A 25,570-nucleotide genomic window follows, 5' to 3' on the forward strand; every position below is an offset into this window, starting at 1 on the left:
AACACCGACAAAATTTCAGCTAGAAACTGGTTCTCTAGGCCCTTCAATTTGCATTACAATTGGAGCTAGTTAAGTAACTCACCATGTTTGACGTCCTAAATGCATCCAATTTTGAGAAAACAAACATGACTTACTAATCCAACAGGAATATGTAGACTAAATTAAAATTTAGATTTGGATCAATTTGTGCTTGTTTAGGTCTAATTTTATCTGTTCATTGGCTTGATGTAAGGGAAGCAAACTCCTTTAATCACATGTTGTCACTTGGCATCTGATAACCACATCTTAGAAAACCTACACGTTCCCTAGATCTAACCCCTGATTAACATGCCCCTCAGCCTATTATCCTCTAAGAGAGAACTTTAGTGGACTTTCAGTTCTTTCATTCATTCTAGCCTTATCTTGGGAAATTAGGAGTAGGAGAAAAAGTGAAACTCAGGAAAAATGGAGAAATGGAGTTCACACCCTCTCTCTCTCTGTGTGTGTGTTGGACAAACAACACACACACAACTATCACCAATTTAACCATTAAAGCAACTTAGAGATCTAAATCTAGCCCATTAGTTTGTTGATTACCCCACACCACTCTTCCAAGATTTAACTTAAGAGAGATCCAAATCTCTCTCCCCGCTTTTCCAAACTTTCTTTTATATTTTGCTTTAATTCTGGTTAAATGGGATAGCTCTACTAAAACTTGATTCATACTTTGCTCCGAAAGATGCAATTTACTTTTATTCATATTTCCTTTCATTGTAATTCAGATTTCTTCCGATTTATTACATCTTTGTTTCAAATTCGATATAGACCTATAGAGAAGAGTTAGGGTATAGGGTACAACACCCTTAAACCTCTTCACTGAGGCGCCCAAGGAAAAAACCCAAACCCTATACCTACACACATCAAGGCAAGTGAAATCTCATCAACCGAACCCACCTCAATAATCACAAATAAAACATGCAGTCACTAGCAGTAGTCTATAGACCCTCACCTAGAGGTGAACAAGGGCCCGTTCTCAGGGTGATAACCCTTTCTCTGCTAGAAACTATCTTAACCTCATTGGACACAACTATTAGATTTTCATCTAATGTTTTATCATGCTTAGAGACTCCTGGGAGCCTATCTAGATACGCCCCTTGTTTCTGAAGCAAGATAGCCATGGCGCAACATACATTTGGCAACCGTTGTTCACTACCTCACGTCCGGTAAAAGTCTAAAGACAGGAAAGAAGTATTCAGATTACAACCGATGTGCTCCTAAGGATATTTGCATCATCGTCAGCATAAAAACACATTCAGAAACTGCTACTCTGTTTGCAGTTTATTTTTCTAGGCCTGATTCAAGTTCACCTAGACCTGCTTGCACAAAGCATAGATATATTTCTTCATGTACCAGGAAAGCACGATACACCTGCTAGCAAGATGCAGAGACTGAAAAAAGCACGTCTCTAGATGTAATATTTGAACCCTTGTATTAGCTCAGCTGAAGCCTACAACTTCAAAGGTATCTTCAATGATTTAGTAATTTATATCTTGCCCCTTCAGTAGCATAGATTGTATTATCTACAATCATACTGAAGTATCAAAACTCCCGCATTGGAAATGAATACACCCCAGACCCTAAGCAATGCGATCATCTCTTGATCAACATGCTTTTTCAGAAATTTAAAGTGCTCAAGGCCACAGCATCGCTTGATGAAATAAACATAATGAGGCTAAACCCTAGATAATGACTTTTTGTGGTGAAAACAGCCCATGCTACAAAATCTCTTAGACTATCTTGTGTAGTCCAATGTTAAGGTCAGACGATATGGAGGTGAGAAGTGGTAGTGATTGGTGCCATACAGCTTTGAATACTCGCTTCTGGTGAGCTTGCACAGATTGAGAAGGGGTACGCCCATCATATCTGATGTCAAAGATATGGATCACAGGGTCAGCTGAACCAGATGATAAGAACAGACCATCGGGAGACCATGCCTGATTAATCAATGCAGATTGGGATTCACTGGTTTCTTGTTTCCACCCAAAAGCATGAATCTCAGTCTGCCTTAGCCGCACATCAAATAGCCGAAGCTGCCTACCAGGTGCTCTGCCAAAAAAAAAAAAGGATGCCAAAATAAGTCAAAAAATCAACAGGGGCTGTAAAAGGGGCATGAAGCAACATGACAGATGATTCATATAAATAGGGAACACATTAGTAGAAGATATGAACAAGTAACACAACCACATTTTCTGAAAAAGAAAAAAGTAAAAGGAGCAACCTCAAAAGTGCCTATTTAATAGAAGTCCTTTTTAAGATGGCTAGTTTCAAGAGCTACAAGCTCCATGAACTTTCCAATACCTTAACCCTCTTTGCCTGGACTTCAACAAACAGAAGTAGCATGGTCAAAGGAACTGAAATGTTCATATGTATGTATTTAAAAATAATTTTTTTAAAAAAAAGAAGCAAAGCATCATAATCATCACAATTTAGCCCAACAATTTGGAGTTCGTTTTTGAATCCTTTCCAACTCATTCCTGTTTAAAATTGCATTTCCTACTACTTTTTCATAGATCTATCCATGTGGTACAAGGTATTCTCTTTCTACACAAACCCAAGCCCCTCTCCTCACCTTGGCCACCTTAGATCTTCTACCCTGTCTTCACCTTCTCTTCAATTGGTGCAACTCTTATGCTTCATCAAATGAACTCATTCTTCTCGCTTCAATTTTTACTAAAGATATAATTACCGTGCATCATAATTGTTCTGGTGGACTACAAATTTTTGCTAGTACATGCAGCAACATGGACATATAAGTGTCAAATAAAATATACACAACCTGCATGCTTAGATAATCTTCATATGGTTTTCCTTTCATTCTATCCATCCATCTTTCTATATGTCTTTCCCCACCACATGTTCTGTAATTTTATAAAGTTTCTGAGTCATCTAAACGAATATTACAATGTAAGTTATCCAAAACATGCATGTTGATAGCTAATAAACATGCACAATGTATTGTATTATGTAGTTATCAGACTAATTAGTATAACTACAGCCACATAAGCTTAAAAGAACATTTTTTAGTTGGGCACATGCATGTTGATAGCTAATAAACATGCACAATGTATTGTATTATGTAGTTATCAGACTAATTAGTATAACTACAGCCACATAAGCTTAAAAGAACATTTTTTAGTTGGGCGGGGGGGGGTCCTGATTTTAAAATACGCTATATACGATATAAGATGACAACAACCTTAACCTAACAATAGTATTACTACTCAGACCAAAATTGTGTGCCAAGGTTATCAGTAGATATCTTGATAATGAATTGTTCAAATCTTACTCTCTCTTTTTTTTTTGGTACATAAAAGGAGGGGGGGAGGGGAATTAACCCCACCCGCGTAGCATCCCCCACTGGGCCCCCCTTCCACCAAGAAATGTTCGACGCAGGTAGAATTCAAATCTTACTTTTTACCAAAAGACATTTGAACCAAGCATTGGAAAACCAACATAAGTTGGTCAAGGGGAGGGAATGAAAATTTGAAATGTCCTAAACACGAGACAATCAACTTCCGATTTAAATGAGAGCAGCCTAAGCCACGATATATTTATTCATATCATCCTATATTGTATCTGTGTGCCATAACATATGGCAATACACCATGCATAGCACACACCCTGGCATTGTGCATACATGTAGCATTCTCATCTCTGCCATTCTTCTCTTCTGCTTGGAATCATCATTGCACAACATTCTAAAAACATTGTAGGGCCTTCTAGTCTTACAGAATTTTACCTTTAGTCAGGTTTGGAGGCCCATAACAATAATAGAATATCAAAGCATCTCTTCACTTCATCCACCAGGCTCTTGGAAGGATTTCCAAAATAAACTTAGCTTTTTATCAGCTCTTAAATTAATGTTTGCCAAAGTTTCTGCTCTGCAGAGTAACTTAAGCCTATAACCAACCCTTTAGCTACATGGTATCTCTAGATATGTTTACCAGCTGCTTGCATTACACCTAGTAAATAATAATTTTTAACAAGCATTAGAATATCAACATTAAAGACGTCCCATGTTGCAAGAAAATCTTTAGTAAATAAGCTCTTTAGATTTTTTTTGCATGAAATATTCATATTTTGATGTCTTCTTACCATTTCATCAAAATCAATATTGAAAAAAAACAAAAGAAAATGAAATTCTTAACAGTGATCCAGACCAGCAATTGAAGTGTAGAATATTAATTAAAATAAACAGTTTTTCCCTTTGTGTGCAGTTATGCTGTTCTAGTGCAACCGTTGTTGCTAATGAATAAACAAGATACATGTAGTCTTTATGAAAGTTTGATAGAATGGTTTCAAGGTTGTCACAGTGCAGGTGATATCTCAATTTGGTCATCTCAAAGTCCACACTAAGTTAAAATAACTCCAACACAGGTGATCCTTGTTAAGATGGAAAAATAATGATGCAGGATTTTTTGTTTTCTTTTTTTTAAGGAGACACTTCAAGGTTGGAGTAAGAAAGTTCACATGAGATAAGAGGTTAAATATGCAATTCCTATGGGCTAACTGAATCAGCATGCACGCACATACATTGTGAGGACCCATGCAGGCGTGTGTTTAGTCCTACATCGGTTATTCGCTGGGTAACTCTTGGGTTCTTATACAGGACCATTCCAGCTAGTCATTTTGGGTGAGGTCCTGGGTTGTGACAAATAATATTAGAGCGAACCTGGCCCATGACCTATGTGGACTAAGAGGCACTGCAGCACGGGTATATTTGAGTTGACCACGAGTTGATCGTGGTGTTTGTAATTGAATTTGAATGGATTTAGACCCTCAACTTGGCAAGAATGCCATAACTTAAACAGGAGGAGAATATGAAGACTTGTGCATACATGTATTTAGTTCCACACTGGTTATTCGCTTGGTAAATTTTGGATACTTATACAAGACCAAGGAGCTAAAATAATACCTTCCAGCTAGTCATTTTGGATGAGATCCTCAATTGTAACACACACAAACTTAGCAATTTTAAAATTTCTTTTTCTTAAAAACTCAAATTAACAGTATTAATATATGTAAAGGGCTAAGTCAGGATATAGTGAATATCAACAATTACCATAAAATTCTTTTAAAATTTTAATAAGCAAAAGAATTATTGCAAGAAGAGTTTTAACACAGCATAAGAATCTAGAAAATATCTCATAGTCCAATAGTCATGCTAGACATTCATTCACTTACCCCGTTTGCACCAGGTACAGATTGAAGTCTGATGGATTTGGTAGAATGCTCATGCATTTACTTTCTATCTGATTCTTAAACTCAGATCTCCCTGCCAACACATCATATGCAATGATCCTTTTGTCTGCACCAGCAGACAATATAATCTTCTTGTGCTGTAGCCCCGCTACTCCCATAACAGCTGAAGAGTGAAGGTTCCCATGGATGGTCTTGGGCTTCCATGAATCATCATTCTCATGCCACAGAATGACAGCATGGTCACTCCCACCAGTTGCAAAAAATAAATCAGCCCAGGGCATGAAAAGTATGCTGTTTATAATGCCCTTGGTATGAGGCTTTGCTTCTAAAAAAGTGACCCTTTTCTGTTCAAACACAAAAAAGGGAGTATTTATAAGTAAAGACATAAATTTATGCATCTTCATACATTAACATGTACCAAAAGAAAAACATGTTCCAATTAACAGGCTAGTTAGAAAATTTATTGCCTTCCAAAAGTTGGGTGAGATGGAGGACATAATTGGAGAAAACTACAAGTAGTCACTAGTCTTCTTATCAACCTAGAACATCATAACTGACATGCCATAATCTTGCTTTCAAAAAATGACATGAATCAAAAGATTGGAGACTTTACAAAAGGAGAATTTCTCTTATTGGATACCATTCAATCTGAAACCAACTAAAAACATAAGGCTTCATATCGCCATAAAGAGAAACTAATCGCATATCATCAGCCAGTAGTAAAGACAAGGGATATTCAAAATATGAATCCCTAAATACCAGACATGTTACTTGACACAGCATTCTTACCAAGAAAAAATAGGAGCATATAAGAAAGATTCATGCTTCCAATACCACACTAACTGACTCAGATACAAGAACAACTAAAGAAACCAAATGTATCACTTGTTTTTCCAAATATAAGGGATTATATCCATTGTTTTAAAAAAATGGCTGCCATAGATGTTTCAGCCTGAAACTACTATGCTAAGCTTCAGCCATATGGTGCACGATATGTCGAGCAAAAACCCACTATAGCAGCCGCTACACTACAAGCAAAAACCCACTAAAAAGCAGCTACTAATGACTGTCTTCGTCAAGTTCAATGCAAGGTTCAAGTAAAGGAGTTTAGACAAGAAAAGAGATCACATAGTAGTGAAGGATTTTGAAGATAGCAAAGGTGTTGAATGGTCACTGAAGGATTCTTTTGCAAATAAGCCTTTCACAATGAAGGGTTGATTTGAAGCACGGTTGAGGAAGCCTAAAGAAACAAAAGAAATAAAAGAATTCAAGGTCATCCATCTTGTCCCTAACCATGGGGTTCAAGGTGTTCCAACTCGAGCTAGCTGGTTACTAGGATAAGACATGGGTTTGAGTTGGTATAGGCCTTGAACCAGGACGAACCAGAACCATGCAGAACTACCTGGTTCCACGTGGTTTCAAGCAATTCGGTATTTCATATAACCCTCCCAATGAAGATTCACCGTCTCGGTACCGAACCCCGTACCGGTGCCACACTAGCATAGTATCGGTACGGTACGGTACAGAATTTTTTTGGCATACCGAGTATCGGTACGCCATCTGTATGTACCGATACCAAATAGATATAGTATGGTATGCCCCATACTGTCCGGTTCGAGCCAATACGGCATACCATGCTCCCAACCCTCCTCACCTCCCAATCCTCCTCACCTCTCTCACACTAGGATTAGGGTTCTATCATCATCACCACCGCCAACAATGATGACCACGGACCATCGACATGCATGCCTCCCTTCCTCCACATTTCTCTCCCCCTCTCCCTCTCAATTCAAGAAAACCCTCTGCCATGGAATCCCTCGACACCTCCACTTCTCCATTGAGGCCCTGCCCGTGTGAGACCAGCTTTGCCTTAGATCCCTGACCCCTAGCTTCTTTCCTCTCTCTCTCTCCCTCCCCCTCCCTCACTTCCCTCTCCCCTCTATCTCTCCCCCTAGTTCCGGAATGCTTCAGGTCAGTATAATATGTACAGGTACTTCAACGAACTAGTAGACGGCCAGTAAGATCCCTGATACTAGTTCGGTGAACCTTGAAAGAATGAAAACATAAACATTGTTGAAATTTAGTATAAGTCATCAAAATCAGATGAGAAGGAGAAGGAAAGCCATATGTCAAGATGGATGACTTGGCATCTCTAGTTCAGAAGCTCAAGTAGACATCCTCGAAGCAACAGATGATGATTGATCATTGGGATAGTCAACCATCATTTGACTTTTTTGCCTAGATTTTAGAGTATATTATCTATATATTGATGTTTTATTTGGTAGATTATGTCATATAATTGTGGGCATCTTTCTATGGTTGAGGTTATGCCATTGTGGACATCTTTATTTTATGGTTGATCTTATGTGATTGAGGCCATCTTTATCCTAATGATGTTACTATATTTGGTGAATGATGATATTATGTCAATAGGTTGTTGACCATTGCATTATACAGATATTGACATGATATTAGGATGTCAAGTTGATGATCTTTCATAGCGTTGCCCTTGATAATTTTTCTTTGTTTTTCATAGAAGTTGATACAAAATATTGATCTTTGATACTTAGAAAAAATATTGATATGTTTTAGTAACCAGCCTTGGATACATGGCATCCACTATAGCACCCGCTACCCGCTATCTATCATGAAAACCCCCAACCGCTACATGCTCGCCATCTTCTTTGAACACGAAAAATATATCTGAAGCATGGGTATGAATGAAAACAGAAACTTGTTGATAAGGGAATGACAGGAAGGAGACCACAACCTAAGATCAGGTAATAAGAAGCACCTAAGAATTACAATCATAACAAACTTAATACTTCCTTGCTCCAACCTGAGAGTGCAATTTAAAAACTAAACATACCAAAAATAAGATTGAAGATAAAGAAGGACTTTCCTAATCATAATGAAACTTTTAACAAACTAAAAATGTCAATCTATGGACCTCTAAACTTTTACTTTTAACAACCATCCTCATCATAAATTTGAAAACTATTTTAAAAGTATAAATGAGTTAAAATTTAAAGAACAAATATGTCAATCAATCTACCTAGGTTGGAGAAATATCATGTTCAACATGCTAATGCAACTTGTATTGGTGCTCCTAGCACAATTTTATGATGCCAAATTTCCCAGATATGATTACATCAAGGTGGAAATGGGTAGGATTTAGGTGCCCCAACTCAAATTATGTATCTTAGTCCTGAGCTTGACTCTACACTTGTCTAAATATAGACCCAAAAAGGGTCAAGCTCACAATCGGGCATTTAGTTTTTATCAAGTACTTGTTGGGCTCTCTTGAGCTTGGAGCTTGGAGCAAGAAAGGAGGATTTTGACACACTGCCTACATTGGATGAAGTGTCCTCATCTCAACAAAAGTGATTGACAGGAGGAGGATGAAAGCCAAGGACAAAAAGGAGAGTCACTGTATGATTTTCATTGATGTCCTATACACTGTATTGATGTTTGCCAGAAACAATGCAAATTCTGCCATGAGAAGAAGAGAATTGCCCTAGGGACTAGGACACATGCAAAGATGGAGTAAAGATGAGTAAATGAAAGGAGAAAGATATCAATTAGTAAAAAAATATCATAGACAGATAAACATATGTAAAACTAGGATATCATGTTTTCAGGTATACATCAGCCTATAGTTGAAACCCGGCCCATTGTGGATCAGGATCTGCATCTAGGACTGAAACTGAAATTCTAGGCCAGATTGGGTGGTCTTAGGGGGCTATTTGCTCCCACTGCCACCCTTAGATTAGATTAATAAGCAATAGATGATATTGATTTTCATTAGGCCATTAGAATAGTCAAAGGGAAGGTTAAAACTTAAAAGGAAATGGAAGGGGCCCAAAAATGAACAAGAAATGGGGCCCATTCATTGTTTTGAAATCATAGCAATGAAATTCAAAGTGGAGACAATGGAAGATGCTTTAGATAGAAAAATTACAATGTTAACGAAGAAGAAAGTGGTGTTTGGCCTACCAGATCTGGCCAAGCCCTGTATCTTTTTATTTGCAACAAGCAGGGAATCAGAATTTTTTGGCTTGGCCTTGTGATTTGGCTGACAAATGATTAGTCAAATTACCCATCTTGTCCTCCCGAAGACTCAATAACATCAATAACAACTTGATAAACATCATGAACATGATCAACAACATAACCATAGATAACAAAATTTTAGTCTTCAAACTCACAGGTCACAGCTGAATACAAGCTAGTCAAGATATCCTAAATCTATAAAGCATAGAGCCAGATGTGAATCTGAATACAATAAATCTGGAAAAATCAGATTATAAGGATAGAACATGGATAAATATACATTTTTATATGTGTGTGAAAAAACATGCATAAAGCACAATGTTTTGTCACAGTAAATATTTCCATATTCCACATGATAACATCATTATCATAAACTTTAAAACTAACCATGCATCATATCCATCATAATAGGTTCATAATTATCGCAAAAGGAAAATAAAAAAAAGAAACTCCTCCTTTTCACCCTCAAATGTATCGTTAAAGCAACCTAGCATAACTAAGAGGTATCTGCAAATCACACAGATAAATCCTCTTCATTAGAAATTTTAACACAAGAAAATGCCATGTACCATATCTATGCATGAAAATTTTAGCACATAAATATCTAGTTAGCAGAAGATCTTGGTGCACTAAAATAATGGTTATCAGATACTGGAAGGAACTATTTGTGGGAGGTTGATGAACTTAAAAGGTGCTACTGGAGGTTTCTTTCACTTACATGGAAATAATACTGTGGGGCTTGTGCTTAAAGTTTCTTCTTGAAAATTCGTCATGGATAACCAAAATTTTGAGAAACAGTATTAACATTCGCCGAACCAATACTGGAGGGTGTACTGGCTGCGCTTCGACAGAGTACGGCTCCGAACCATATTGTTCCGGGGTATAGCAAAAATAAGGGGAGAGAGAGAGGAGGAAGAAAGGAGAGAGAAAGAGAGAAAGGGAGAGAGGGAGGGAGGAAGGGGTTGGGCCGAGGGTTAAACCCTAACCCTAACCCTACCCCTAGCATAGTGAGAGAGAGAGGGAGAGGGTGACGTCGCAGGGGGGTGCGAGCAGCGTTGATTTCGAGGAGAAGTCTCGAACATGGAGTGTGGGGAAGGGGCGATCGTGAGTTGGTTGGGGGAGGGGGGTGTAATCGAACCAAGCCTCTACTCTAAGTCGATAGGGCGAACCATCCTGGTTCCCATCGGCTCAGTTCGGTAAGCCCCGAACAGGCACTTTGAGACGATATGGCCAACCCTAACATATTCCACCTCCCTCAAACATTTGGCCTAAACTATAGAGTATTACTCTCAAAATTTGGTATAACAAAGGCATATAAGAAGAAAAACAAGATCAACCAATGTCTATCAACAAATTTCCAACATGGCAAAATGCTCAAGGAGACTCTCTTGCCAAATTATTTCCAATGGGAAAGAAAAATCAGCAAAGAACATACTTAAGCAAATCATATGATGGTTATAGGAGTCAAATGCAATGAATATTGTGCCATTAACTTAGAAAATGACAATGTAACTAACCACAATGATGACATAGGTTTTGGTGGACTCTAAAGTGGTGAAACTAGTCGCAACTGGCAAGGTTGTACCAAAGGTGTTGCACCTATTGAAAGAATTAAGTGCCACTTCTTAGTGTTTTCAACGTTTCCCTTCTCATGTTACAAGAATCTAAACATATGACTCCATCTAAAATGCTTCTGCTCCACAAATCTTACATTTCTATTCATTACTAAATATGAAAAGCCTGCATGTAATAATTTTTAAAAGCTTTGATTAATAACTATGAATCATGCCATGTTGCGCAATTGCTTATACGCTCCCATTTCAAATCAATTCTAGACTACTATTTTGGGTTCCAACTTCCAAACTTTTACTAGTGTAACCCATTTGTTCATTGACACATTAGGTTACATTGATTCTGCATGCATAACCCTATTGCTAATCCTTACCAAAAGAAGGTTAGGTTTAATGACAATCATAGGAACAAATGCCTATTATGGCATCATTGGCTTACAATCTCCTGAGGTATAGCTGCATACAATTCTCTCTTTTTTCCCCCTTTAATTTGCTAATTTAGTAAATTTTTCCACTAAGAACGAAACACTGTTCAATGGCTTGCGAGCCTAGAAACTATCTAGGATTCTAGATTGAGTATCTAAGTTTCATATTAAAGATAGCTGTTATCTGAACCAACTTGCATGGTAGCTGAGGTTGGGATGCAGACTTATGATAATCAATTGAATACTCTAGCAGTACTTCCCCTTATTTCCCTCTAAAAAATGCGATAGGAGTAGAGTCGGGGCTTATCTGCTCAAGTTTTAATCTCTTCACAAGGCTCTAGGAAAATGGGTTCCGTTTTTGGGATAATATAACAATAGCCTATTCTCCCAGCCACAGCCACAGCCACAGGTCAAGCTCCTCTTTCAAATCATTTCATTAACATATGAACATAAGGTAAAAACTAATATCGCAGATTTGGATAGTGAACTTGATATTTGGATTGGGTCACCATTGATGCATATTGTTAGAAAGAAAGGGAAACACAAAGACTTGAATCATGATCTTATAAGCATTCTTTCACCAAAGCATGCTAAGATATGGCAAACATCCAAATAAGGTTTATACTCCATTAATAATAATTTTACAAGAAGATAGTTCAGTGATTGTTCTTTCATTTGCTCATTTATGGGAGCCTTCTCAAGCTCTTTGACAACTTCTCAAAACTGTGTTTTTATGTGTGGACACACATGCAAGTTTATCTTTTGAAGAAATATGTAGAAGCTAGTCAAGTCTTACTAAGCCTATTATGAGTTAAGTTACTTGATGACTCCAAAATTTCATCCGTCAATCACAATACTTAGTTGAGTAGATGCAATTTTTTCTAAACTTGCAACCTAAAATACAATTATAAATTATATCATTCGGAGGCTGTTAGTTTATACACTAGCGACAAGCATACTAGTAAAAGTTCACATGCAAATGCACGTAGTCTTAACTAATAATAAAATATAAAGACATCAAAGTTATACATTATGATCAAACTTTCTAAATTATAATTAATTATAAACACACAAGAGGGTGGACCTTCGCGCAAGGGTAAAGTTGCTCCATCATGATCTAGGTGTCACGTATTAGAAATAAGAAAAAATATTCTCTCCACAAGTGGGGGTAACGCTACATACATCTGACCCTCTCCAAACCCTGCAGTAGTGAGAGTATCATACACTAGGATGCCTCTTTCTTATAGCGAGTTCCAAAATATAATTGGAGGATGACTTTTGCGGGTTTGAGGAAATGCAAGAAGAATAAATAAAAAATAAAGGTTTAGTAATTATTTTTGAGAAGGGAGGGGGGTCTCTAAAAAGAATAGAATTGACAGTCCTGCTTGAAACTACTACTAACCAGCTTGAAAGCTTTAAAAGCACCCAACTTAAAATATCAGATTCTATATACACATGAATTTTGCTAGAAAGTGAAGATATTTTGCTAGAATTGTAAGATAAAGAAATCCTTCCAATATGGTGCATGGTTCTTTACCTCTTCATAAACCCAAATCTATTTAAAGTAGTTTATCATGTTAAGAACTTGTATTTATTATTGCAGCAAGCTGACGAAAAATAATGCTTAAATTAAATAACAAATTCATTTTGTTAAACTGAATGGGACCATACAGTTCTGATGTTTGCCATGCCGTTTTCCAGAATGGTCCCTGATGGTTTTATGTGGAACCTGATTCAAAAAACCACAAAACCAGCAGCAACCATTCTTTTAAAGAGAGACATAGGCAGCAATAACCGTTCTTTTAAAGAGAGATATAGCCAGCAATGACTATTCTTTTGGAGTTAAGGGCTCTTCATAGAATTGGTTGAGTTGTAGAATTTGATGCCAGATCAGGGATGGAAGGAGGGAGGGGATATATAGAGAGAGAAGTTTGCTTAATTCAAAAATATATTAGGCAAGGTAAGTTGTCTTGGTAACAAGCCCCATACCAGTGCCACTCTATTACTATGTTGGTACGCTCGGTGCAGGGGCCAGTTCAATGTATATGTCGGTACGCCCCCCGAACCACATATAGGCACCGAACCAGTACACTCTGTACCATTCGGTTCGGTATGATATGGCATACTTAGTATTAGGCTTCAATCATGCAAAACCTTATCCAAGCCAAACAACTAAAAACCCTACATTCATGCATACATGGAGGTGGGCCTAAAGTTCCAAACTATGGCGTGGCATAATTTAAATAACAACCAAAATAATGCCAGAATATTATGGCAAACTTTAAATAACAACAAAAATAATATTAGTATGCCTACTAAGTACTAACTATTTGGGTTTTGGCTAGGAGAATAAGAAATAACAACCAAAATAATTTCAATGTGCCTACTACTACTACCAATAATAATAATAATAAGGAGAAGAAGAAGAAGTATGGATCGGGCATGGGAGGGATTTAACAGAGCAGATCTATAATAATAATAGAATAAGGACTCTTAAGAAGAACGATGTGAGTTCTCTCAAAGGAACAGTGCAAGGGAATTCCAGTATATGTTCAGTCAGGACCGAGTGGATGGTTTTGATGGAGAAAGAACTAGGACATGTCTGGTATAGAAGTTAGAACTGGGGGCACACATCCATCCAGAGAGAGAGAAAGGAGCATATGGTTCCGGAAGATGGCAGGCATAAGAGTTGGATTAAGCCTTTGTGTGTGGCAAACAGCTTCTAAAAAACACGCATAAGAAAGGAACAGTTATGCTGGTCAAACTTGCTTACGCCTTGCATAGCTATTCCAAGACAAAGCTATCATTAGTTATTCCTGGCATAAAACCATCATATATTCCTGTTGCCTTTTCTCTATGGACAAAAGCACCCTGAACCAGATATTATTCCAGATACAGTAGCCAAACAAAAAGAAGAATGATGTCGTATAATTATTTCAATAGGCATAGATATACTTAATCCACTTTTTCTGACTCCCAAACCAAATAAAGCCAAAAAGGCTTAATCATATAAAGTGGAAAAGATAATTTTTGGACATTATCATTATTCACAAAACCACATGCTCCAATTGATCTAAGTAGTTGAATTCTCATATAAATATATTGTGCCAAACTATTCACAATCTCCTTCTTCTATGAAGAAATACTTTTCAATTGTATTATTTTTACGTTTTTTTACATATTCAATTTAGATTTAATTTTGGTTATCTATTTTAAAAAATTTGGCTACCTGAGTGAACAAGTTGACTTGCTTGAGTCAAATTATTAGAACTTGGCAAGTCAGATTTGAGTGGTGATGATAAGTAAATGCAATAAAGAATCATTGTAAAAGATAAGTATCTTTACAGAGTGAACTTCTTAAAGGTGTTTCTTACTTGTGACGCATTGAGATTTAAAACTGATATTTGAGAATCACCACCATCAGCACTATATGCAGCAAATAAGCTATCTCCATCAGGGTGCCATGCTACATCTTCTGGCCACCTCCTTTGCTTTGGCGATACACAATCTGTAGTGCTCAGTAGCAAGGCGCTAGGTCTACAATCACAAAAGTATTGACACAGTGAAATATTGGAAAGGCACTAGTTAATGTCTAAAGCAAGAGAAATAAGCAATTCAAGACGAAATTAGTGTATGCACAAGCTTAGTCTAATGAAAATACCAAGAAAATAGCTTCACAAGTAATCAATATTCTCCACAATTTGTTATCCACTAATAGTTATGAAAAATAAATCAAATGTTTGAAGGAATTCGGAAAGATATGTTATTATTGCAAGTACTTTTAAGGCAACAACATATATTTATCTGAAATACATATTAAACTGTGCATAATCAATAGCAGGAAAGAAGTAATTACGACAACAATAACAACAAATACCATCAAATATTAAGTATTATCATGAACAAAGAAAGTTGAGGATTAATTCAACATGTACGGAAGATTGAATAAATTATAAATTACCCAAATATCAGGCAGCATTTCACAGAATCATATATTCATGAATATATTGTGAATGACAGGATGTTTTCCAAAATTTTAAAAAACTTTAGGACTGTGGTGTGAACAGCTATATATACCATGTTAAGTTGTTAACTAACTAAAATTTACAGATATATTATCCCTGATTTCTCCAAACAGTTAAATTTATTTTTAAATATGCATAAAACCTGTTAGAAGATGTATTATGTATTCTCTTTCAAAATATAAAAGTCAGATCTCTTTTTTTATATTGTATCAATCAAATGAAGGGAATATAAATGTCAAAGCTATTTTTGTGAAATATGTTTCTTTTAGTGTATGAGAAGGCAATTTCTAGATGCTTTTGAGATAGCCACATAGGGCAAATTTAAATTTTTTTCACGTAATTATGAGTGCATTTGATGAAATTTTTTAAACACATTGATATTTACCTTATTAAAACCTTGAAACTTACTCTAATTATATGGTTCACCCTGGTACAGAAATCAGTTTTATACAGAACATAAACAGAGAAGGGGAAAAAAATAAAAGACCAGTGGTTATAAGTCAGTCCTTCCTACGCTTGAGGATGACTGAAGATCCTAGTTGCAAGAGCGTTATAGGAGAAGCCCCACTTGCTGTAAAAGCTTATTTCCAATTCCCTTTAGCTTCTGATACAGCATAGTTTTTAATGTTTTAGTCATGCACAATTGTTACATGAATCTAGGCCTGCCTCTCACTTGATTGATTTTATTCACTGTTTCAGTTTTGTCCAATGTAATAGGTAGATAGAAAGTTTATTTAATATTCTTACTTAAATACTTCCTAGGTAATCTTTTACATCTGCAGCTTCCCAACCAACAGAAGCTCTGACTTTTGTGCAAATAGACAGCATGACACTGCCTACCTAAGAAACAGCTCAAGAACTTGTTAACATTCTAATACCACAATCCTGCAAGTGCTACAATGGAATTCAAATACTGCTACTCAATCAGATACCGAAAGAAAACATTTTGACAAGGATTAAGAATTCTACCCTTTAACCTGCACTTGCCATAAGTTTACAACTCCATCCAGTGCACTGCAAAATCAATAAAAGTAATCAACAAAGCATAAAAATAGTCAAAAATCACATAGTCCATAATGTCCTGATGCTGGAAGAAGACATCTGATGAGTTACAAAAGATGGAAACAACAAAGGACAAAATCATAAAATGAAAACCCAGACTGTGCATTAACCTTAAATAAGTTTATATTTAGCGTGAAAGAACTGCTATGGGATTATAACAAAATAGACATTCTGCTAACATTTTACTGCTCATAAAGAAAAAGAGTGTTGGCAGATGCAAACAAATAAAAGCTCGTCCAGAATTTATGCATAGACTGCAGCAAGGCCGGAAAAACCGGTAATGGGCACCGTACCGGTTTTCCGGCGGGACGACTCGGTATGGGCCGTGCCGGACCCATACCGAGAGAGGAACTGTGGAAGAGAGGAAAAGAGAAAGAGAGAGCGAGCAGGAGAGGGAGGCCGGCGGAGGCCACGGCAGGCAACGCCGCGGCCGTTCCCCTATTTCAAACGAAACAGGGCTCCGGCCATGGCCTCGGCCGGCCCTCCGCGGCCTTCCGCCGACGTCCACCCCACTCCTCCCTTCCTCTCCCGCTCGTTCTCTCTTTCCTTCTGCTTCTCCGGCTCCAGCAACTATCTCATTTTTACAGTCAGAACCGTACCAGTGAGCCACCGATACGGCTCAGAACGGGCGGAACCACCCGATTTGGAACAGTTCCGCCGACCTTGGGCTGCACTACAATTGAGCCATCAGTCATTCCACTCTAAACACATCAAAACAAATATTGCATAGGAAGGGGCATTCACTAAACACATGATTAAAATTTGGGTGCCACCACCACACAATGCTTTTAGAGAGCAGTAAGAGACATAAAAGACAATCATACCACACAACTTCCATATACTGCAACTTGCCATTTTTCTTGAGCATTTTCCTTGACAATGCTTAAGGGTCATTACTTGATGCAATGGTAAAAAACTTGGGCTGACGAGCACAATGACACAGGTTCGAGTCCTTGTGCAGCCACTTTGTGCAAGAAGAAAGAGGCCAAAGGTTAGGTCTGTCTCTAGTTTGGTCCCTCCAGGACCCCAGATTGCCAGGACCATAACTAGATAATGTGGTTTTTTTTACTTGATATGCTTCCCCTAAAATCTAAAACTTGTTTTTTGTTTGTACTCCTTTTGGTTTTTCTACTATAGGATCCTTGACTGAGGTTTAAGTTCTTTCAATTCGTACATCTTCACAAACTGCTGACTCTTTTGATGTTGCTCCTCAATAACTTTTAATATCTATTGTCGCTAACAAACCATGACATGCTATCAAAGTCTTTTAATATCTATTATCGCTAACAAACTATGACATGTTATCAAAGTCTATTAACCTTCTTGGTCCTTGTTGTATGTCCTACCATCCAGAACCTCATTGCAAGCGCTTTCATAATGATCATGATCTCTAAAGTTATTGTGTAGCTAATAGGTTTTGAGAATGCAAATTTGGTATGTGTGAGTAAAATCATGCACATTAATGCATTTTCTATTCGAGCCTTTTCTCCCTTCCTTGTGAAAAGTCCTTCATCCCTAACAGGTCACAAAGCAAGCTCATTTGGATAATGCAAAAATTCATAAATGATTGACACTTCTTCCACGAGAATTTTACGCCCTACGTCACCTCTCGTGCTTGCTTGATTGGTGATAACAGTGCTCCCGCCTTAATTGAGGTTCATTAAAAGCTCTAAACCAATAATGGTATGATGGTGAGTTGTCAAATAATCACCTATTGCTGGTACCTTGTTGAGGACATGTTTCAAGTGCTGGTGGTCGCAGTCCTTGCGAAGCCAATATCGGCACCCATCACAGTAAGCATGACACCTATCGCTCAAACTACTCTTTATTTAAAGGTCATTTGGGGACTTTGCCATCATAGGAACTCTACTTATGTGCTTTGCTACATTATTCCATTGCTTTCCTTTGGCTTTTTGCCATATTTAAATTCCAATTGGAACAATGATGTCCTAGACTACTGTTCTCTTATTGGCTGCTAACTCTTCCTCAGTGACCCCCATCTTCTATAGAATAAATAGGACATCGTCTCTCACGCAACATATGAGTCAGAATATCACATTTTAGGTGACAGCATTGGCCAGGACAATTTTACAATTTTATTTAGCATCTTTTTTTGAAGATAGGGGCCTATACCACTCGCTACAATCCTCTTTTAACAGTTGTGCACTATTAGCAGACGAGCACATTGAGATTTAAATTTGTTGTCATAATTGAATCACCAGCAGACTCTCTCCTTTCCAAACCTAGTGTCTGAGCTATAGATTGCAGAAGGGCAATGTGGCTCCAAGCTTGTAAGTTTTGATATTTACAGTTGAGCTTGAAGTGAAGAACTGAAGATACGAAAACATATCATTATTTGATTAAGTAAATGTGTAAGGTGTAGTGTTTTGGGGGCCCAAACTAGTAGGTTTATTATGAAATGTAGATGATGCCAGGCATGCATCAAATTAAATCGTAATTCAAAGTTCTAGCTTTTCACTAGAAAATTCTGTCACTTGACTGCCAAAAGTTGATATCTTCATACTAAATACTAAAAATAGGATGTACATTACATGAATAAGTAGAGACATATGACATTCTCTTTCCCTCTTCCTTTCTTTCTCTTTTTCTCCCCTTGTCTATCTTTTATTCTCCCCATACTTCTTTTCTTTCTTTTCCTCTCTACATTAAATTCTTGTAAAGGACCTTTCTTGCTACTATGGTTATATTCCCTTTAACAGACTTCAAATTTTAAAATTGAAGCCTCTTACTGCTATTCTTTAAGACACCAAGTTTTAACAGGGCTTATGCCCAAATCCGAAGGATGCCTTGCATCTCCATGCTAATTTCCTATGTTAATCTGCAGAACAATTGCTTGTCCGACCAACAAAGCAGAATCGGCACCAAATGTAATTGCAAGCTCTTTAATAGATTGTGACATAGCCACCAAGAGAGATTTCGCTTACATGGTTTTTCATTAAGAATATCCTTCATTTTGTTAACTAAGATCCACAAGTAAAATAAGGGATTATGTTGACCAATTTGACTTGACAATGCCATGGGAAACCCTGCAGAATTGTCCTATTACATGAGGCTGATAGGAAAGAAACAACTTGGTGGCTAATCACAAGCATCCAACATTTTCAGTCTTTTCTGTAGTTTTTAATATAAAAAGAAGCACCTAATTTACTATCTAGATTCAATACACTGATGCACTTCAAATGCCCTTCTGCTATTCTAATAATTGGTGAAAAAGATAAATAAACTAGAAATAAAACTAGCCTCACGTATTCTTTCAGGATTCAGCACATTCCGTGTCTCAAGCCAAACATATATTGGCAATCCACAAGGTTCTAAAGCCTAAGCACGTCCCAGACTAAAAGGGAGCACGTAATTTACGGTCTAGATTCAATACACTCATGCACTACAAATGCCCTTCTGCGATTCTAACAATTCGTGAAAAAGATAAATAAACTAGCCTCATGTATTCTTTCAGCACATTCCGTGTTTCCAGTCAATCATATGTTGGTAATTCACAAGGTTCTAAAGCCTCCACATGCCCAAACTCAAAACTAGCATTCTTACCCTATTCAACAACAAAAGTACATTGAATAACAACATATCTTAAGTAACAAATTTCAGTGTCTGACCAAACCTTTTTCTACAGCTTTACATCCAGAGACAAGCAAGTTAGCAATTATATAGCTTTTATGCCAGTCATTAGCAAGTAAATGGATTAAAAAAAAAAAGAGTACTTCAGACCCTTGTTTAATTCCTTTTTAATTCCAAGTTCTTTTTTCTTCTACTCGCTTTGTGATACAAGGTTTTTAGTATGAATGTTTATGACACCAACATCTAATGATGCATATCAGGACTTAGCTTACCAAGCATGTCACCAACTTTTTCTATTTCGGGGTCATTGTATCACCATAGTAATGCATGTTGGCCTATAAATGTGAGCATATAGGCTGATATAGGTCAATATGAACAGTACTTTAATCATGTAGAATGACCAACCTCTAAACATGCTAATATATTGTTTGAGCGGATTAAAATAACTCCAAATTTCAAAAAAAAAAAAATCCCATAAGAATCTTCATAGTCTATCATTCCTCCATCTAAAAATAAGTCATTGTCTCCATATCAAATATGCAGGGTTACCTGCACACTTGGCCTAGGTGATAGGTATTTAAGTGTCCTCAAGTGTCAGACACAGGAGCTCCAAAAATCTAGACATAGGGTCACAACATATATATGCATACATGTATATATGTATAACCATTATCATCTAGTCTTTTCCAAAATATGGCCATATGTAAGCGTGTGCATCTGTGTATATATATGTATATATGTACATATATGTATATGTATATATGTATATGTGTATATGTATATACGTATATACGTATATATATTTATATTTAAATATATATAGAGTGCGGTTGTAATACACATAGGGTGTAAACAAAGAAACTTTACACCCACCACCAAATTCAATGTTGGTTGTCAAAAAAAAAAAAAAAAAAAAGAAGCCACTGGATATGATCTAGAAGGCCTAAAACATCTACTTACAGAAAATCATATGTTCTCTAGACCCCTAGACTGTGAATCAAGTCACCCAAAACACTAAGTTCCATTGCAACTATATATTTAGGGTGACTTGATGCATAGGCTAGTAGACTCCAAATCATATATTTTTTTGTATATGGATATTTTAGACCTTCTAGACCACATTCAATAGCTTGAATTTACATTTTTGGAAAACTAATATTGAATTTGGTGATGGGTGCATAAAAAATCTTTTCTTTACACCCTATTTGTATTATAATCGTATCCACATATACATCTATACACACACATGTTGATGTCTGCGCATGTGTGTTAATGTGAATGCATGTGTGTATGCATATGTACACACGTATGTGTTTGTGGGTTTTTATGCTTATTCAGAGAGAGAGAGAGAGAGAGAGAGAGAGAGAGAGAAACTTGAAATTTTGAGAAATGCTTGTAGTACACACACGTGTAGGTTGAAGCAATGTATATGAATTGTTGGCTTTATGCATGTCCATCAATTAAGGAAAGCATACTAACTGATCAAAAGCTACTGGTTGGGATGGTTAACTCCATCTATCTATGCAACTCTCCTCTCCTTAAATCACTAGTTGCCCTTTCTTAGCTCTCCCAACCTCCCTTCATGCCTTAGCTGTCTCATCTCTATTGTGCAGTGGATGTAAGACCTCAAGTTTCATACTTCCATGAAGGACCCATGTCATACATTCAAGAGCTCACAGTCAAGGATGAGCTAGAAAATGGAGGGTGCAATCATGAGAATATATGACAAAGAAAATGATGAAGATGGTGAAGGCTTTCCAACAGACACCCCCCGAACCCCCGGTGTTCTCAAACGGCGAAGCCTTACAGCTTCCGGTTTTGAATCCAATCCCTAATTGGCTGACCTAGCATGATATAAGATCAACGACAATCAGACATGGAAAGGAGAAGTGCTGCTCTAATGATCAGTTTGCCTTTTCCTAGCCTCTAGGAATCCGAAGGGATAAAGAGTTTACAAGATGGGGCTTCGACATCCACTAATTGCCTTTTTTTCTCTAGTGATTGGTAATGGCTCAGATTTATTTTTCGCATAAATTGATAAGTGTTCTAAATGTTAATTGTCTGGTTGCATTCATATGTCATGGTTTCATCATCAAGGATTTTAGATGTTTTAGATTGTTACAAGGATTGTGTGTTCTTTTTTCACTTTTGAGCAGTACAATGGAGGATTGTGGGCTCCATCATGCTTGCTTCTAGAATGATGATGAGACTATGCTCTCTGTTCCCATGTGCCATTCTCTGTTATTCCATCCATTCATATACTCAAACCCATTGTGATGACCATAGCCAGTCAGCAACAAGTAATAAAGGGAAACAAGGAAGGTTAAGATGTGATGCCAAAGTTAACCATCCCTGCCAGTCTCTACTTACTGATTAATATATCTTTCCCTCTTGATCACCACTCATGGCACTCACAATATGGGTAGCTCATTGCAACATACACGCATGCGTATATCCAGCAGCCTCTCTAAAATAATATATAGATATTTCTAAATTCTGACACTAGGTACTTATTAGATCGAATAGAAACACAATAACATTCCAATTGAAAAAGTGTTCATGTAAGAGAGAGAACTTTATATTGAAAATATAATGAACCTTGGCTTAAAGTGTGCAAATAATCTTGATAACTATATGCTAAAAATAAAAGGATATTTTGCTTGAAGTGTCCAGAAAAACTTAAGGACATTTTACTTAAATGTCCAACATTTAAAACTAAGATACCCCTGCATGACTCTCCGTGTGTTGGATACTTTTTGCTGATGTCTGCAGGACGTTTCAAAGTGGTGTCCAACTATGTCAAGTCATGTCATGTCCAAGTGTCCAGAAATGTCAACACTCCCGAACAACTTAAAAATGAAGTGTCTAGGTAATATAGCAAATATCAAGAGCATTCAGCAGACAAAGGATAGATGCAGGGTATCCAACTCACACATCTATAAGCATAATAATTATGCATCTTATTAGTTGCATCCTACACAGATTGAGTATGCCTTGTTTTACGACCTATGATCCAATAGTACATAATACATATGGTTTCTTAGAACAATACTAGTGGTACTATTAGACTGTAGGCATGAATCTTATATGAATTACATGAAGAAGGAACTATGTGAATTATAATGAGGTGTTGTCCTGTGCCAAAAAAGATCATGGAGCTCCTTAAATATTCATTGTGGCGCAAGATCTTTTTTCCTATTTCTTTCTGGATATGCTTTGCTTTGTACACATTACATTGTTGACCAATCGAAGTTAACGCTCAGCCATGTAACTTCCATCATCCATATGGCATTGGCAGCCCTCATATCTAAAGATGCCTGATTAGTAATTGAGCACTGAGTTATAAGTTGATGCTAGCACAAGAGCTGATTAGAGAATTTTTTATATTATGATTGACTATATCTTGACCTTAATGTTTACCATGGTCTACAGTTTGTACCTTAGGATCCAATATCTTCCAGATTGATTTTTTCAGTTTCATCCAATGCCACAAATTACCAATTTTAATGGTTTTGTTTCAATATTAGAGTTGTAGTAAAAAGAGCACATTTGAGATATGCGCATCACCACCAAAATGATCATTTTAATTGATTTAAAATGTCAGAACTTGATAGGACGAGTCAGAAAATGAAACTTAAGTGCTCAAAACACTATTAGTTAATATAAACTGATGAAAAGAGCCAAGTACTTGGGGAAAAAATTTTAACATAATTATGTTCATCATTAGTGAAGACAGGCATTATAGCATGGTCTGTAAAGGCTGGAGTTCCTGACTTTAGTACTGGAGGCATATGACTATATGAGGAAGTAGTCTCGTTTATACAGACTGCACATGATCAGATTGCAACAATTAAACATCTTCATTCCTTTCTCTAAACTAAAATTGTTGTGATGTGATACAACTTCACAAGTAGAGATCATTGACTATACATGAAGCAGATATGTGTTTGCAATTTGGTCTTTAAAACTACTCTCACTTCATCTGTTTTATTGATGGCATCGTTCCACACAGGAAAACAAGTATTGCCATCAAGTAACAGCTAAAAACCATATCATCGTGCACATAAACACAGATATGCTCTTTTACCTCGTCACAAACAGTTGATCATTAACCGGACAGACCTCCAGACTTCGCAGCTTCCTTTTGTGCTGACTAGAGATAACACTGCCTGGTTGGAATCTGATTTGGTTCGGCAGTGAATATGTACGTATAACAGGAATTAAATCTTGATGTTCTTTCTGTGCTGTAAAAACCAAGACACCAATAAAAAGGATTTTGGTAAAGGTATCAAAGGGGAAACAAAACGAAAGAAAACAATTTGACTACCGATCTTCCTCTTGGCTCTTTTTTCTTGCACCGAACTTTTCTCCGACACAGCTCTGCTACTCGACTCTTGCCTCGACTTATTCACGTTGCTCGATTGAGCACTAGAGGAGGTTCCTCTGTTGCTCATTCCATCCAGTACTTTGGACTTCGCATTGTTCACTGCTTGGCTACGAAACTTTGTGCTTGCTGAAGGTATAACAAGCTGCGGGCGCGAACCAGGACTTGATGATCTGCTTTCAGTTCTCCCCGGTCTAGTTTCGTCGCTAGTAGCCGTTCTCGATGGAGCGCGCGCTCGAAGGCGAGCCAGCTTAGCCTTCGAGTCGTTCAATTTCTTCTCCACCTCATCAAGCTGCATTTATAGAAATCAAGAATACAACACCAGTCGGCGATTGATGTGACAAAGAGCGAACCAAGCCCGCACAAGAGAATGGGTGATCAAAGAAAGGATTGCAAACCTGAGATTTGAAATAGGCGACCTTCTGTTTGAGATGTTCGTACTCCTTTGAGCGGTGCTCGATGAGTGCGACAAGGGCTTCTTCCTGCTCCTGTAGGGCGTCGGGCTCGTTGTCTCCGCCGCCTCCAGCGCCTCCATATCCTCTTCCCCGTCCAGATTCGTCTCCGTTGACATCGCTGGGTTCTTCCAGCTTCGGTTTCTTCAGCAGATGCGGGTCCATCGTCGAGCACTCAGTGGTTCCGTTTCTGGTTCTGCTTCTGGGTGTCGCCCCCTTTTTTTTCTAACCCCTTTTACCACTCTGCCTAGCCTTCTCTCTGGTCTTTTCTTTGGCCAGGTGCGTCCACGGATATAAACTGGACTGCGGGATACATGCACTGGGTGGGCTTCAGAAGGGGCAGCGCACCGGCAACGAGGGAGAGGAGAGGAGACCGGAGAGCAACATCATCAAAGAGGCGCTTCCGCTCCCCTCTATTTATGGGACGTGCACAATAGCCAAAGTGGGCCGAACACGTGCAGAGCAAGTGACCTAAAAGTAGGGCTGCAAACGGTCGACCCTATCGGCCCCGACCCGGTTCACATTCAAGACTCTAGAACCAGATCCAACCTATTAGCCGATCATATTGGATTGGGTTGGGTCCATAAAAACCAACATAGCAGGTCATTTCGGTTGGTTTGGGATCAATTATGACTCAGACCCAGCCAAAAATATTTAGGTTCCAGTCGGGATTGGACGAGCCGAATTTGTAGTTTGAGCCAAGCTTCTAACTATTCTTTAGTGCCTAAAACATAATAATTAGTAACTAAATATGAAATCATTAAAA

General features: G+C 37.6%; 1 protein-coding gene across 1 annotated transcript; it reads right to left on the reverse strand.

Moving 5' to 3' along the window:
• Positions 1 to 1,445: 1,445 nt before the first annotated feature.
• Positions 1,446 to 25,203, reverse strand: LOC103715359 (U5 small nuclear ribonucleoprotein 40 kDa protein). The gene is made up of 7 exons (XM_008802958.4): positions 24,751 to 25,203; positions 24,296 to 24,644; positions 24,056 to 24,212; positions 16,285 to 16,329; positions 14,665 to 14,827; positions 5,224 to 5,585; positions 1,446 to 2,085 (listed from the first exon to the last, which is right to left on the reverse strand). The coding sequence occupies exons 1-7, from the start codon at positions 24,967 to 24,969 to the stop codon at positions 1,767 to 1,769; spliced, it is 1,614 nt and encodes a 537-aa protein (XP_008801180.2). The 5' UTR covers positions 24,970 to 25,203; the 3' UTR covers positions 1,446 to 1,766.
• Positions 25,204 to 25,570: the final 367 nt, after the last annotated feature.

The sequence above is a fragment of the Phoenix dactylifera genome, unplaced genomic scaffold, assembly GCF_009389715.1.
Source record: "Phoenix dactylifera cultivar Barhee BC4 unplaced genomic scaffold, palm_55x_up_171113_PBpolish2nd_filt_p 000214F, whole genome shotgun sequence".
NCBI classification, from domain to species: Eukaryota; Viridiplantae; Streptophyta; class Magnoliopsida; order Arecales; family Arecaceae; genus Phoenix; species Phoenix dactylifera.